A 14,506-nucleotide genomic window follows, 5' to 3' on the forward strand; every position below is an offset into this window, starting at 1 on the left:
TTTCGACTTCCCTGGGCATAAAAGTATCATCGTGTTAGCCTCATGATATACGAATGCAAAAATGGTAACTTGGCTTAGAAACCTCGCAGTTAATAACTGTGGAAGTGCTTAATGAACACTAAGCTGCGAGGCGGCTCTGTCCCAGTGTGGGGATGTAATGCCAATAAGAAGAAGAAGATGGCATCTTAGCGAAAATGCCGTGAATACCAGGTCCCAATGCACCATCTGTTCATTGATTTCAAGGCGGTATACGAGAGTATAGACCGCATAGAGCTATGAAAAGTTATGGATGAGAACAGCTTACCTGGGAAGCTTACCAGACTGATCAAAGCAACGGTGGATGGTGTGCAAAACTGTGTGAAGATTTCGGGTGAACACTCCAGTTCGTTCGAATCACGCCGGAGACTAAGACAAGGTGATGAACTTTCGTGCATGTTTTCAACATTGCACTAGGTGTTATGCGGAGAGCCGAGCTACGATTTTCAACAGATCCAGTCAATTTATTTGTTTGGCAGATGACATGGACATTATCGGCCGATCATTTGCAAAGGTGGCAGAACTGTACACCCGCCTGAAACGTTAAGGCAACAAAAGTTGGACTGATGGTGAATGCATAGACGAGGATACCTTCGAGGTAGTCGTGCAATTCGTCTAACTTGGATCCTTGCTAACGGCTGATAACAATGTTAGTCGTGAAATACGAAGGCGCATCATCTGTGGAAGTCGGGCCTACTACGGGCTCCAAAAGAAACTGCGGTCAAAAAAGATTCGCCACCGTATCAAATGTGCCATGTACAAGACGCTGATAAGACCGGTAATCCTCTACGGAAATGAAACATAGACAATGCTCGAGGACTTGCAATCACTAGGACTTGCAAACATTCGGAGTATTCTAGAGGCGGGTGCTTAGGACCATCTTTAGCGGTGTGCAAGAAGACGGTGTGTGGCGGCGAAAAATGAATCACGAGCTCGCCCAGCTCTACGGCGAACCCAGTATCCAGAAGGTAACTAAAGCCGGAATGGTACGGTGGGCAGGGCGTGTTGCAAGAATGTTGGACAACAACCCTGCAAAAATGGTGTTCGCTTCCGATTCGGCAGGTACGAGGCGGCGTGGAGCGCAGCGAGCGAGGTGGGCAGACCAGGTACAAAACGATCTGATTGGATGTAAAGTAAATAAATGAAAATGAATGACGACCGGCGGTCGATCAAACGGTACAGTAGTTTCAACAAAACGTCACACTTCGTCACCGTCTTGTCAACCTGTTGCCGGAAAATAAGCTTGCTGTCGAGGGTTAAGCCAAGATATTCGGCTTCATTGGCCCATGCCATAGTCGTGCCATTGAGGATGATTTTACAGTCCTTAGGCGGAACAAATTTGGGGGATTTAAAGTGGGGGAAAATGATGACCTGGGTTTTTGTTGCGTTGATGCAGATCTTCAAGCTGGTGAGGTACTCTGTCAGGGCATCCAGGTCTCGTTGGAGTTTTGCGATTAGCGCTCTGTACTGTACCCTTCGATCTACCGTCGGTCGTCATTGTTTCTGAAAAAAAGCTTGCTGTCTACAAGCAAACCATTCTCCCTGTGATCAAATAAATTCCTGAGGATGATCTTCAGTATTCCTACCAGGACACGAAACTCTGAGATACATCATCTGGTTGGTGTCAAAACACTCCACGAGCGTTTTGGTTAGTGTGACGTTCGGTTTAGGGCCCGTTGCTTAGATTAGGACAAAACCGCTATTGGGGCGCTATTTTCAATCTAGGTTATCAAATTTTCAATGTAAATATTAGTGCACCTAGTAGTTAGTTTATTGAATTGTTAAAATTAATCGATGCCTATTTAGGGCTAACTGTTAAATTAGAAAATTTCCCAATTACTTTTATTGGAACCATAAGCCTTAAAACTAAAGAGGAAAGGCCAGAAATCGAGAGAAACCAATTTAAGTGGAAGAATTCACATTTAACGTTAGGGGCGTACACTAATTACGTAAGCATTTATGGGGGGAGGTGGGGTCTGTCATTTTCTTACGCTCCTTATAAACAAAAAATAATTTGTATGGAAAAATTCTTACAAGGGGAGGGGGGTGTGGTTTACGTAATAAGTGTACTACCGCTTAACACGGACACAAACTAAAATGATCTGCAACCTTCTTGCGACTTCTTGTTGTCTTTCAATTTTTATACGGAATTCTTAGTTTTTAGTCTGAACAGCTCAAAAATTTTTTATGTAACATAGAAAGGATCAAGACTTTATTGTTCTTCATTCTTGTATTTGGTTTTTGATTTTGACAAGATTACTTTCATATTTTTTATTATTTATACTCTATTCTCATCTCTTCTTCCTTCTTCTTTTTCCTCCTTTATTATTCATTCTTCTCCCTTTTTTCTTCTTCCTTCTTTTTGATTTCATTTTTCTATTTTTTTCGTTCTTTCTTTTTCAACCCTTGCTAGTTCCTTCTTCGTTCTACCTTTCTTCTTAGTTCTTCCTCCATAGTTCTTCCTTCTTAATTCATCCTTACTTGTTGCTATTTCCTTCTTCCTTCTTCTACCTCCCTTGTTCTTTCTTCGTTCTTCCTACTTCTTTGTTTCTGGTACCTTCTTCCTCCATTTTTCTTTGTTCTTTTTCTTCCTTCTTCTTTTATTATTCTTCATTCTTCCTTCTTCCATGTCCTGGTTTCCCTTTCTTTTAGTCTTCTTTTCTCTATCTTCTTCCTTTTCCTAGTGTCTTTTTTCTTTTTCCTTATTCCTTTTTCTCTATTCTTTCTTCATTCTACTTTCTTCCTTCTTTTAACCTTTTTTTTTCCTTTTCTTTTTTTCGTCCTTCCTTCTTCGTTCTTTTCTTCCTGCTTCCTTTTCCCTTGTCTCTTCATCTGTTTTTTTTCTTCCTTCATTTTCCTTCCTTTTCGCCTTTTCCTTCTTCTTTCTTCTACCGTCTTCCTTTTCTTTTTTTCTTCATTTTTGTTCCTTTTTCTTTCTTCTTCCTTGTTTCTTCTTGTCTCATCAATGATCCTTCTTCCATCTTTATCTTATTTTTTCCTTCTTCTTTCTTCTATATTTTTCTTCAATCTCACATTTTTTTTCCTTCTCCCTTCTTCCGTATTCTTTTTCCCTTCTTTCATTTTCTTTTTCCTTTTTCACTGTTTCTTCCATCCTTATCATTCCGTCTTCTGTCTTCATTATTCCTTGTTTCTTCTTGCTTCATCATCTTTGTCTTACTTTTTCCTTCTTCTTTATTCTACATTTTCTCTTCATTCTTTCATCTTTTTCCTTCTCCCTTCTTCCATCTTCTCTTTCCCTTCTTCAATTTCCTTCTTTATTCTTTATCCTTCATTCTTTATTCTTTATTCTTTATTCTTTATTCTTTATTCTTTATTCTTTATTCTTTATTCTTTATTCTTTATTCTTTATTCTTTATTCTTTATTCTCTATTCTTTATTCTTTATTCTTTATTCTTTATTCTTTATTCTTTATTCTTTATTCTTTATTCTTTATTCTTTATTCTTTATTCTTTATTCTTTATTCTTTATTCTTTATTCTTTATTCTTTATTCTTTATTCTTTATTCTTTATTCTTTATTCTTTATTCTTTATTCTTTATTCTTTATTCTTTATTCTTTATTCTTTATTCTTTATTCTTTATTCTTTATTCTTTATTCTTTATTCTTTATTCTTTATTCTTTATTCTTTTTTATTCTTTATTCTTTTTTATTCTTTATTCCTTATTCTTTATTCTTCACTCTTTATTCTTTATTCTTTATTCTTTATTCTTTATTCTTTATTCTTTATTCTTTATTCTTTATTCTTTATTCTTTATTCTTTATTCTTTATTCTTTATTCTTTATTCTTTATTCTTTATTCTTTATTCTTTATTCTTTATTCTTTATTCTTTATTCTTTATTCTTTATTCTTTATTCTTTTATTCTTTATTCTTTATTCTTTTATTCTTTATTCTTTATTCTTTATTCTTTATTCTTTATTCTTTATTCTTTTATTCTTTATTCTTTATTCTTTATTCTTTATTCTTTATTCTTTATTCTTTATTCTTTATTCTTTATTCTTTTATTCTTTATTCTTTATTCTTTATTCTTTATTCTTTATTCTTTATTCTTTATTCTTTATTCTTTTATTCTTTATTCTTTATTCTTTATTCTTTTATTCTTTATTCTTTATTCTTTATTCTTTATTCTTTATTCTTTATTCTTTATTCTTTATTCTTTTATTCTTTATTCTTTTATTCTTTATTCTTTATTCTTTATTCTTTATTCTTTATTCTTTATTCTTTATTCTTTATTCTTTATTCTTTATTCTTTATTCTTTATTCTTTTATTCTTTATTCTTTATTCTTTATTCTTTTATTCTTTATTCTTTATTCTTTATTCTTTATTCTTTATTCTTTATTCTTTTATTCTTTATTCTTTATTCTTTATTCTTTATTCTTTATTCTTTATTCTTTATTCTTTATTCTTTATTCTTTTATTCTTTATTCTTTATTCTTTATTCTTTTATTCTTTATTCTTATTCTTTATTCTTTATTCTTTATTCTTTATTCTTTATTCTTTTATTCTTTATTCTTTATTCTTTATTCTTTTATTCTTTATTCTTTATTCTTTATTCTTTTATTCTTTTATTCTTTATTCTTTATTCTTTATTCTTTATTCTTTATTCTTTATTCTTTTATTCTTTATTCTTTATTCTTTATTCTTTTATTCTTTATTCTTTATTCTTTATTCTTTATTCTTTATTCTTTTATTCTTTATTCTTTTATTCTTTATTCTTTATTCTTTATTCTTTATTCTTTATTCTTTATTCTTTATTCTTTATTCTTTATTCTTTTATTCTTTATTCTTTATTCTTTATTCTTTTATTCTTTATTCTTTATTCTTTATTCTTTTATTCTTTATTCTTTATTCTTTTATTCTTTATTCTTTATTCTTTATTCTTTATTCTTTATTCTTTATTCTTTATTCTTTATTCTTTTATTCTTTATTCTTTATTCTTTATTCTTTTATTCTTTATTCTTTATTCTTTATTCTTTATTCTTTATTCTTTATTCTTTATTCTTTATTCTTTATTCTTTATTCTTTTATTCTTTATTCTTTTATTCTTTATTCTTTATTCTTTATTCTTTATTCTTTATTCTTTATTCTTTATTCTTTATTCTTTATTCTTTATTCTTTATTCTTTATTCTTTATTCTTTATTCTTTATTCTTTATTCTTTATTCTTTATTCTTTATTCTTTATTCTTTATTCTTTATTCTTTATTCTTTATTCTTTATTCTTTATTCTTTATTCTTTATTCTTTATTCTTTATTCTTTATCTTTATTCTTTATTCTTTATTCTTTTATTCTTTATTCTTTATTCTTTATTCTTTTATTCTTTATTCTTTATTCTTTATTCTTTATTCTTTATTCTTTATTCTTTATTCTTTATTCTTTATTCTTTATTCTTTATTCTTTTATTCTTTATTCTTTATTCTTTATTCTTTATTCTTTTATTCTTTATTCTTTTATTCTTTATTCTTTATTCTTTATTCTTTATTCTTTATTCTTTTATTCTTTATTCTTTATTCTTTATTCTTTATTCTTTATTCTTTATTCTTTATTCTTTATTCTTTATTCTTTATTCTTTATTCTTTATTCTTTATTCTTTATTCTTTATTCTTTATTCTTTATTCTTTTATTCTTTATTCTTTATTCTTTATTCTTTATTCTTTTATTCTTTATTCTTTTATTCTTTATTCTTTATTCTTTATTCTTTATTCTTTATTCTTTATTCTTTATTCTTTTATTCTTTATTCTTTATTCTTTATTCTTTATTCTTTTATTCTTTATTCTTTATTCTTTATTCTTTATTCTTTATTCTTTTATTCTTTTATTCTTTATTCTTTATTCTTTATTCTTTATTCTTTATTCTTTATTCTTTATTCTTTATTCTTTATTCTTTATTCTTTATTCTTTATTCTTTATTCTTTATTCTTTTATTCTTTATTCTTTATTCTTTATTCTTTATTCTTTATTCTTTATTCTTTATTCTTTATTCTTTATTCTTTTATTCTTTATTCTTTATTCTTTATTCTTTTATTCTTTATTCTTTATTCTTTTATTCTTTATTCTTTATTCTTTATTCTTTATTCTTTATTCTTTATTCTTTATTCTTTATTCTTTTATTCTTTATTCTTTATTCTTTTATTCTTTATTCTTTATTCTTTATTCTTTATTCTTTATTCTTTATTCTTTATTCTTTATTCTTTATTCTTTATTCTTTATTCTTTATTCTTTATTCTTTATTCTTTATTCTTTATTCTTTATTCTTTATTCTTTATTCTTTATTCTTTATTCTTTACTCTTTATTCTTTATTCTTTATTCTTTATTCTTTATTCTTTATTCTTTATTCTTTATTCTTTATTCTTTATTCTTTATTCTTTATTCTTTATTCTTTATTCTTTATTCTTTATTCTTTATTCTTTATTCTTTATTCTTTATTCTTTATTCTTTATTCTTTTATTCTTTATTCTTTATTCTTTATTCTTTATTCTTTATTCTTTATTCTTTATTCTTTATTCTTTATTCTTTATTCTTTATTCTTTATTCTTTATTCTTTATTCTTTATTCTTTATTCTTTATTCTTTATTCTTTATTCTTTATTCTTTATTCTTTATCATTTATCTTTATTCATTCATTTATACTATAAAAGTACTCAACATAGTTGGTACAACAGCCTTCCGATACTTTCAGCCTTTTGAGACTGTCAGCTTTTCGAAATGTCGGCCTTTTCAGTTCAGCCTTATGAGTATTCAGCCTTATGTGTTTCAGCCTTTCGTAGGACATTTCAAAAACAATATTCAACAAAAAACCGGATAGCGTCCGGCGACTTCGTGGAAGATCATAAACACGCTGGCTGAATTTGGTGGAATCTGAACTGCAGACGCTATCCGCTCAAGGAAACTGAATAAGCTTCGCCTATGATTGACGATTTCGGTGCTCTATAGTATGCCCAGCATATGTGTAACAAAAATGTAGCCAAGGTCAGCCTTTCCGTTATCTACTGTATTTTTATTCGGTATCTAAATAAGTATTATCAATTACTTATTTATTTATTTTACAAGCCAGTTTACCCAAACACCCCTCCGCGTTGCGGTAACTCACTTACCAACTTTCCATCGGCGGCGTTGTTGGCGGCCTTCCGGTTGACTCGCAGCGAGAATCGCTTGCACCAGTCTCGGTTCTGGTTTTCGGTCGAGAAGGAACGCAACAGTGGTAAGGGTGATGTCATGGCTCCTCTGCTCCACCAGTTCTGGCTCCCTGGTCTCCTCCGGTGCTAACGGTTGGGTTCAGTTATCGGCGCAATGCATCCGTCTTGAAAGTAGCGCCTGTTCCCTGCAACCGAGAAGACAAGACACGAACAAGAATGAGAAATGACGGTTATCACGGAATTAGCATCGTCGGGTCGGGCTGTGCATGCAAGTAGTGCGAGATAGTGGGTGCTATTCGTTTGACGTAAATTAATTCAAAATCGTTTATCTGATCCTGAAATGCTGGAGTTCCCATGGTAAAAGGATCCAGAAATGTGTAGGTCGGGGAAGTATCAAGCTAATGAATATCCAAGTTGTTGGGCAGCACCAAGTAGTGCAAGATTATTTGAACATACCATTTTATATTTTTCTCCACCACTTATTTTCTATTATGCTATAATTGAAAAACATAAGCAGATTGTTATATACATTCAGAAAAACTCAAAGACAACGAAAACAAACAATCCATCAACTTTACGACAATTTTCATAACTTCATTATTTGAATTACTCTAGATTTGTAAGTAACGTAAAAGATAATTAGGTCTATTTTAAAACAATTGAGCACATTGATGTGATTTTGTTGAATTTCCGCCAATGAACATAAACCATAAATTAGTCTCCACGTTATTTTATAAAAAGAATGTGAATACCTACAAATACATCCAGTTTACAAGATAAGCTTCCGTTGCAGTTTATGAAAGGCGAAGCTTTTACAAATTGCTGAACCGACAAAATAGACATTAATCTTCATCACGGAGCTAAAACCGTTTTAAACTACGCTTCTAAAGCTTTCTATAGCAAACTGTTTACCGACCACATTCTTAGAAGTTGCCTATTCGCAGCTGAAATCATTCCCACGCCGGAAAACATCTCTCGGAAACAATGAGATCCGGAATCATCTTCCACGTAGGCTTTGGATGTTATCGTGCGCCGGTGTCGTCGCTGCTGAATCTAGCTGGACCATCATCCCTCACGTTCCACTTCCCATCGAGAGTGGCAAAAGACTGTCCCTCCCGAACAATGTTCGTTAATTCCCTACTAGGTAGGCCCATTCGAACGAGCTCCACAGCTTTCGGAAAGCCCACCTTTCACAGTGAAGGGAGCCAGCGAAAGTCAGGTCAGTATCCCACGAACTTCATCGAAAGATAACACACCGCAATCTTCGGCTATCAATCTAACATTGGCAACGCAGAGGCAACTTCACTCTCCGAGGCTGTTTATCTTTTTGGGCCGGTTCTGGAACTTTGACCGGGATGGCGTGAAAATTTGATGAAGGCATCCAACCGGTAAGAGAAGCAATAACCAGCCTCCGAGTTCGTTACTCACTTACCTATAATTTGGTCCGGCTTACCACCGAGCGGGGACCACGATTTTGCGAGGTAGGAAAACGGCGGAGGTTGTTTTGATTGTTTGAGCAATTTGGTTGAAGTTAATAGCTGCCGATCCGCTTTATCCGACGAAGGCAAAGAGATGGAATTAATTTCACGACACGCACAAAGTTAGCCGCTAATCATTGCGAACTGTTGTTGCTGGAATATCAGCAAGGCGAAACTGAATACACAATTGAAATATGGGGTAATTACATGTTAATGTAGCTCATAGATGCGTGCGTTTAATTCTGAGTAGAGACGATTAATTGATTGTTAGTGAAGCGTTTTCTTTTTATGTAGTTGTATCCTGGTTGTATCTAATAATTGATGGCGTGCGAATGTAGCAGATTAACAATTCATGTTAATTTTGTCCCAGTGGAAGACGTAATGCCGCTGAAGAAGAAGAAGTACCGTCAACAAACAAATATCGATCGACCTTCATCAGATAAGAGAACCTTCAAGGAAAACCCTGACTAATCCACCTAGCTGTGCTGGTGCCTTTCTCGCGCTTAAAAAAGTAGAAAAATATGATTATTATTATTTATTCAGACTAAGGCCGTAGTGGCCTGTGCGGTATATAAGAGTCTTCTCCATTCGGCTGGACGGACTTATTGAACATTTTACCACTCGTGTTAATCCCTGCTCTTCGTATTACCCCTTCCAAAGCGATGTTGAATAGCAGACACGAAAGACCATCACCTTGCCGTAACCCTCTGCGGGTTTCGAAGAGACTCGAGAATGCCCCTGCAACTCGAACTACGCACATCACCCGATCCATCGTCGCTTTGATCAACCGTATCTGTTTATCCGGAAATCCGTTTTCGTGCATTAGCTGCCATAGCTGGTCCCGATCGATTGTATCATATGCCGATGAATAGATGAATAGATGATGTGTGGGCACGTTGTATTCGCGGCATTTCTGAAGTACTTGGCGAATGGCGAACACCTGGTTCATGGTGGAGCGTTCGCCCATTGAATCCGCCTGGTACTGGCCAAAAAACTTCCTTTGCAATTGGTGCTAGTCGACGGCATAAAATTTGGGAGAGTTCCTTTTAGGCGACGTTCAGCAATCTGATTGCGCGGTAGTTGCTACAATCCAGCTTATCGTCCTTTTTGTAGATGGGACACACGACACCCTCCATCCACTCCTGCGGCAAAACTTCCTCCTCCCAAATCTTGGTAATGACCCAGTGCAGCGCTCTAGCCAGTGCCTCACCACCGTGTTTAAATAGCTCTCCTGGTAGTTGGTCAGCCCCAGGGGCTTTGTTGTTTTCCAGCCGACCAATCTCCTCCTGGATTTCCTGGAGATCCGGAGCCGGTAGAATTATGTCCTGCGCGCGTTCCCTCAGGTCCATCACCATACTGCCATCTTCGTCTGCCACATCGCCATTCAGGTGCTCTTCTAGTGCTGCCGCCACCTTTGGATCACCTCACGCTCGTTCGTAAGAAGGTTCCCGTTTATGTTCTTACACATATCAGGCTGTGGCACGTGGCCCTTTCGTGAACGGTACAGTTGCTCCGTCTCTTCACGGTCTCGATCTTCCTGCTGACGCTTTTTCCTCCGGAAAATCGAGTTTTATCTGTTCCGCGCCTGTTTATATCGTGCCTCGTTCGCCCTCGTGCGGTGTTACAGCAATCTCGCCCATGCTGCATTCTTCTCTTCTACTAACTGATCACATTCGCCGTCATACCAGTCGTTTCTCTGATCCGGGGGCACCGTGCCAAGTGCAGCGGTTGCGGTGCTACCAATGGCGGATCGAATATCTCTCCAGCCATCTTCAAGAGACGCTGCGCCTAGCTGCTCTTCCGTTGGGAGTGCCACTTCCAGCTGCTGCGCGTATTCTTGCGCTAGTCTACCGTCTTGTTGCCGCCCAATGTTTAGCCGCGGCGTCCGACTTCGACGCGTGTTGTACACCGTCGAGAGTTTTGAGTGCAGGCATACTGCAACGAGGTAGTGGTCGGATTCAATATTCGCACTGCGGTAAGTGCGGACGTTCGTGATGTCGGAGAAGAATTTACCGTCGATTAGAACGTTGTCGATTTGGTTTTCCGTTTCTTGGTTAGGTGATCTCCATGTGGCCTTGTGGATATTTTTGCAGGGAAAGAAAGTGCTTCGGAATACCATTCAGCGGGAGGCTGCGAAGTTTATGCATCGTTGGCCGTTGTCATTCGATACGGTGTGCAGACTATCCGGTCCGATGACCGGTCTATACATTTCCCCCCTTTCTACCTGTGCGTTCATGTCACCGATGACGATTTTGACGTCCCGCAGTGGGCATCCATCGTATGTCTGTGCGTAGAACGCTTCTTTCTCGTCGTCAGGTATCCCTTCGTGTGGGCAGTGCACGATGATGATGCTATAGTTCAAGAAACGGCCTTTAATCCTTTGCTTGCACATCCTTGCGTTGATTGGCTGCCACCCAATCACGCGTTGGCGCATCTTACCCAGCACTATGAAGCCGGTTCCCAGCTCGTTGGTGGTGCCATAGCTTTGGTAGAAGGTAGCCGCTCGATGCCCGCTTTTCCACACTTTCTTTCCTGTCTGTACTGTTTATGTACCTCGAAAACCGTGTAGTGGAATTTGGGGCAAGTATGTCACCTTTAGCTGATCCGGCAGGTACGAGACGGCGTGGAGCGCAGCGAACGAGATGGGCAGACCAGGTGCAAAACGACTTGGCGAGCGTGGGGCGTATCCGAGGATGGAGAGATGCGGCCTCGAACCGTGCATTGTGGCGTCAAATTGTTGATTCAGTGTTATCTGTTTAGATGTTAACTACGTCTGTCTTTCTATTTTGGGGCATAATTTACGATTGCAATAAAAAGAAAAACGTAGAGGGGGTCCCGTAGCGTAGTTGGCTACACGTTCGCCTTTCAAGCGAATGTTCTTGGGTTCGATTCCCAGCCCTTCCACCAAAATCCTCGTCAGTCGCCGGATGCGCAGCCTATGCGGTGGCGTATTGGGGTGCACGCCTCACCGTCACGGCTGCCTGATGACGACTGACAACTTGTTCTTCTCGGAGGCATTCCTTCAATGTTACCCGGATAAATGGCAACCGGACAAATGCAACGATCATTGGATACACGACATGGACAAAACGATCACAATGGACTTATGACGAGATGGATCAGCAACGACAACAACAATGAATAATGGAAAAATCTAAAAATAGATTCTGTGTGGATTCTGGCTGCAGAATACCACAGTAGTAGATCTCGGCACAGTAGCAGTTAAGTAACACAGAGTACCTACCAAATAAAGAAAGGAATTAAAAAAAAAAAAGAAAAACGTCACGAAAATATGATAAACTTTGTTCGTTAATATCTCAGCCGTTTCTCGATGGATTTTCAATTTTCTTGGATCAGTTTGAGTGAACGCCTCATAAGGCTATCTGACTAGAGTTTCCATCCCGGGACATCCCGGGACAAAAAATCCCGGGATTTAGGGAAATTCGGGATTTCCCGATTCCCGGGATATTATTTTTGAAATCCCGAAAATCCCGGGATACCCGGGACAAAAAATACTGTTTCATTTTCGGTTCGCAAACAGTGTAATTTTTCGTCTTACAAAAGTTTTTTTTTTTAAACGAAACCCAACTTAGGTGATAAACTCATATCATATTTTTATACCTCCCATCAGACATGATTTTTTTCCAAGTTCGTTTATTTGGTAGGCTCAGGCATGTACACGGAGCTCAGGTTTTGTGTGATGTACAATCGATATCATCTTATTATTAAATTAGTAAGAGAGGAACAGACATGAAAATATCGGAGATAGTTAATAGAACACCTTCACAAAAAATATTAGATTCCCCTATACCACTCAATGGAGGGCTACTGACTGATACTTTTTCCAGCAGCTACAGCTCTCTATTAATTAAACGACAAGTATCTACAGTACAAGATCAGCTACATCTATTTGGCGCCTGCTTCCTACCCATCTCCCGTCTACAGCGAGGTTGTGTACACTAGCTGATATTCGCCTTGCTAATCTCCTCGCGCCGCCCAACATTGAGTCAGTCTTCCTGAGCTTCATTAGCATTAGCATTAGCATTAGCATTTAGCAGTTCGCACAAATTCGTAGGTGGTACAAGCCAAGACTATTGTATGAGAGTAGCATCACTTTCATCCGTTACCACAGATATTGATTTGGGACTAATCACTAACTCTTAGATGGAAGCAATGTACTCTCCAATAGTCGAGATCTGTCCTGGCCACGTCCTTGCGAATGCTGAGGAAGGGGAAGGATGGTTTGTTGGACACCTACTTAAGAAAGATGCAGAGAACTCTACGACCTCTCATAGGTGCCACGGGAGGTTTTTTGGGATTGTGTGGAAGGTTATAACAGTAGGAATCGTTTTGGTATAACGTGAAACACAGAAAGAACTAAGATAGAAATACAAAGTAGGAAAGGGACGAGCCTGGAATTGAACCCCCGACCTCCTGCTTATAAGGCAGAAGCGGTAGCCACTAGACCACCGAGCTTGTCAGTCAGTCTTCCTGAGCTTCATGCCTCCAAAACAATTCTTGATCCAATTCATGTCCTTCCAATCGACGTTCGTACAACAAACTTTCCAGCACATGCGCAAGTATAAGTGGTCCGACCCAGATGCTCTGCCTATTTTTTTTTTGCTGCTGACCAGCTCCTGACCAAAGCTTTGCTTGGACTCCTACTGATCAACTCCCCAACTTCCCACTCCAAAAAAAAAAAAATAAATAACAAAAAAAAAATCTTCCTGGACCATAATCTGTTCCAGGGTTGTTAATCAATGAATTATCGTCGTTAATTTAACGCCAACTTCGATAACGATAATGGTTGTACGATGATGTTTCGTTGACGATAAAGTGAGCGTTGATTTAACGTTATCGTAATCGAGTACTCGTTGATTTATCGATAACTATGTTAAAGTTAAAAGTACAAATATTCTCAAGTTGGTTTTACAAAACCTGTTTTAAGTATTGCATCACCTTCAAATATTCAGAATCGCGTTTAAATCGTGGATTTAATTGGAATTCGAGAAGGTCACCGAATTTACTAATCATTAAATTGCTTACAGAGTCTTAGTTTTCTATAATAAATAATCTGAGAATATTTTTAATATCTTAACTGTTTAGTTTGGTTTTATTAACAAAACTTCTATTTTGAAGATGCAGTTAAACGATTATTGCATCAAATATTGTTTTAGAGTTTTATAAAATATGAACTTTACCCCTGAACATTGAATAAAATCGTTTTTAAATCAAAAAATAAGTTTTCTAAGGAAACATCGAAAAATCCCGGGATCCCGGGATATACGAACATGTTCATCCCGAATCCCGGGACGACGAAAATGGCCGGGAAATGGAAACTCTATATCTGACGTTTAATCATCTTTCTCTAGCACGCGCATGAAAAGGATAGGATTTGTTTTCATACGGAAACGCTTCGGATTCAAACTCAGTTCGTGTCCAGAAGCCGAAATTAACACACGTATGGTTCAAGTGGTCGAAGCTAGAAATTGAACTGATAATAGAACGGATTGTGTCTATTGTTCTAATATAATAAAAACTGGCTAGGCATTGTGGCAAAATGGAATCCTGACATGTACATGTGAACTGTTTGAAGATTGTTTTTGAAGCAAATTCCAAAATGCCTTCAGATCAGGAGATTTTTGCTTTTTTGCGAAAGCGAAATTGGACCGATGAAATGTTGAACGCCAGGAAACCGAAGAAATATTTAGTCTACGTGATGTTCAAAACAGAGGAGCAAATGAAACAGGAGTTAGCTCGAAGTCTAGAATCATCTCCGTTCCAGTATGACAACGGACAAACCACACCGGTAACTTTGAAAGCAGCCCGGGGAAATT

General features: G+C 36.2%; 1 protein-coding gene across 1 annotated transcript in view; it reads right to left on the minus strand.

The window, feature by feature from the left end:
- LOC134224604 (adenylate cyclase type 6) overlaps positions 1–14,506 on the minus strand; it is an 804,830-nt gene that overhangs the window by 393,959 nt on the left and 396,365 nt on the right. The window contains exon 3 of the mRNA XM_062704018.1: positions 7,150–7,376. Within this exon, the coding sequence (XP_062560002.1) occupies positions 7,150–7,272 (123 nt within the window). The 5' untranslated portion in view covers positions 7,273–7,376. The remainder of the gene's footprint in view (positions 1–7,149; positions 7,377–14,506) is intronic.

The sequence above is a fragment of the Armigeres subalbatus genome, chromosome 3 (genome assembly GCF_024139115.2).
Source record: "Armigeres subalbatus isolate Guangzhou_Male chromosome 3, GZ_Asu_2, whole genome shotgun sequence".
In the NCBI taxonomy this organism is placed as follows: domain Eukaryota; kingdom Metazoa; phylum Arthropoda; class Insecta; order Diptera; family Culicidae; genus Armigeres; species Armigeres subalbatus.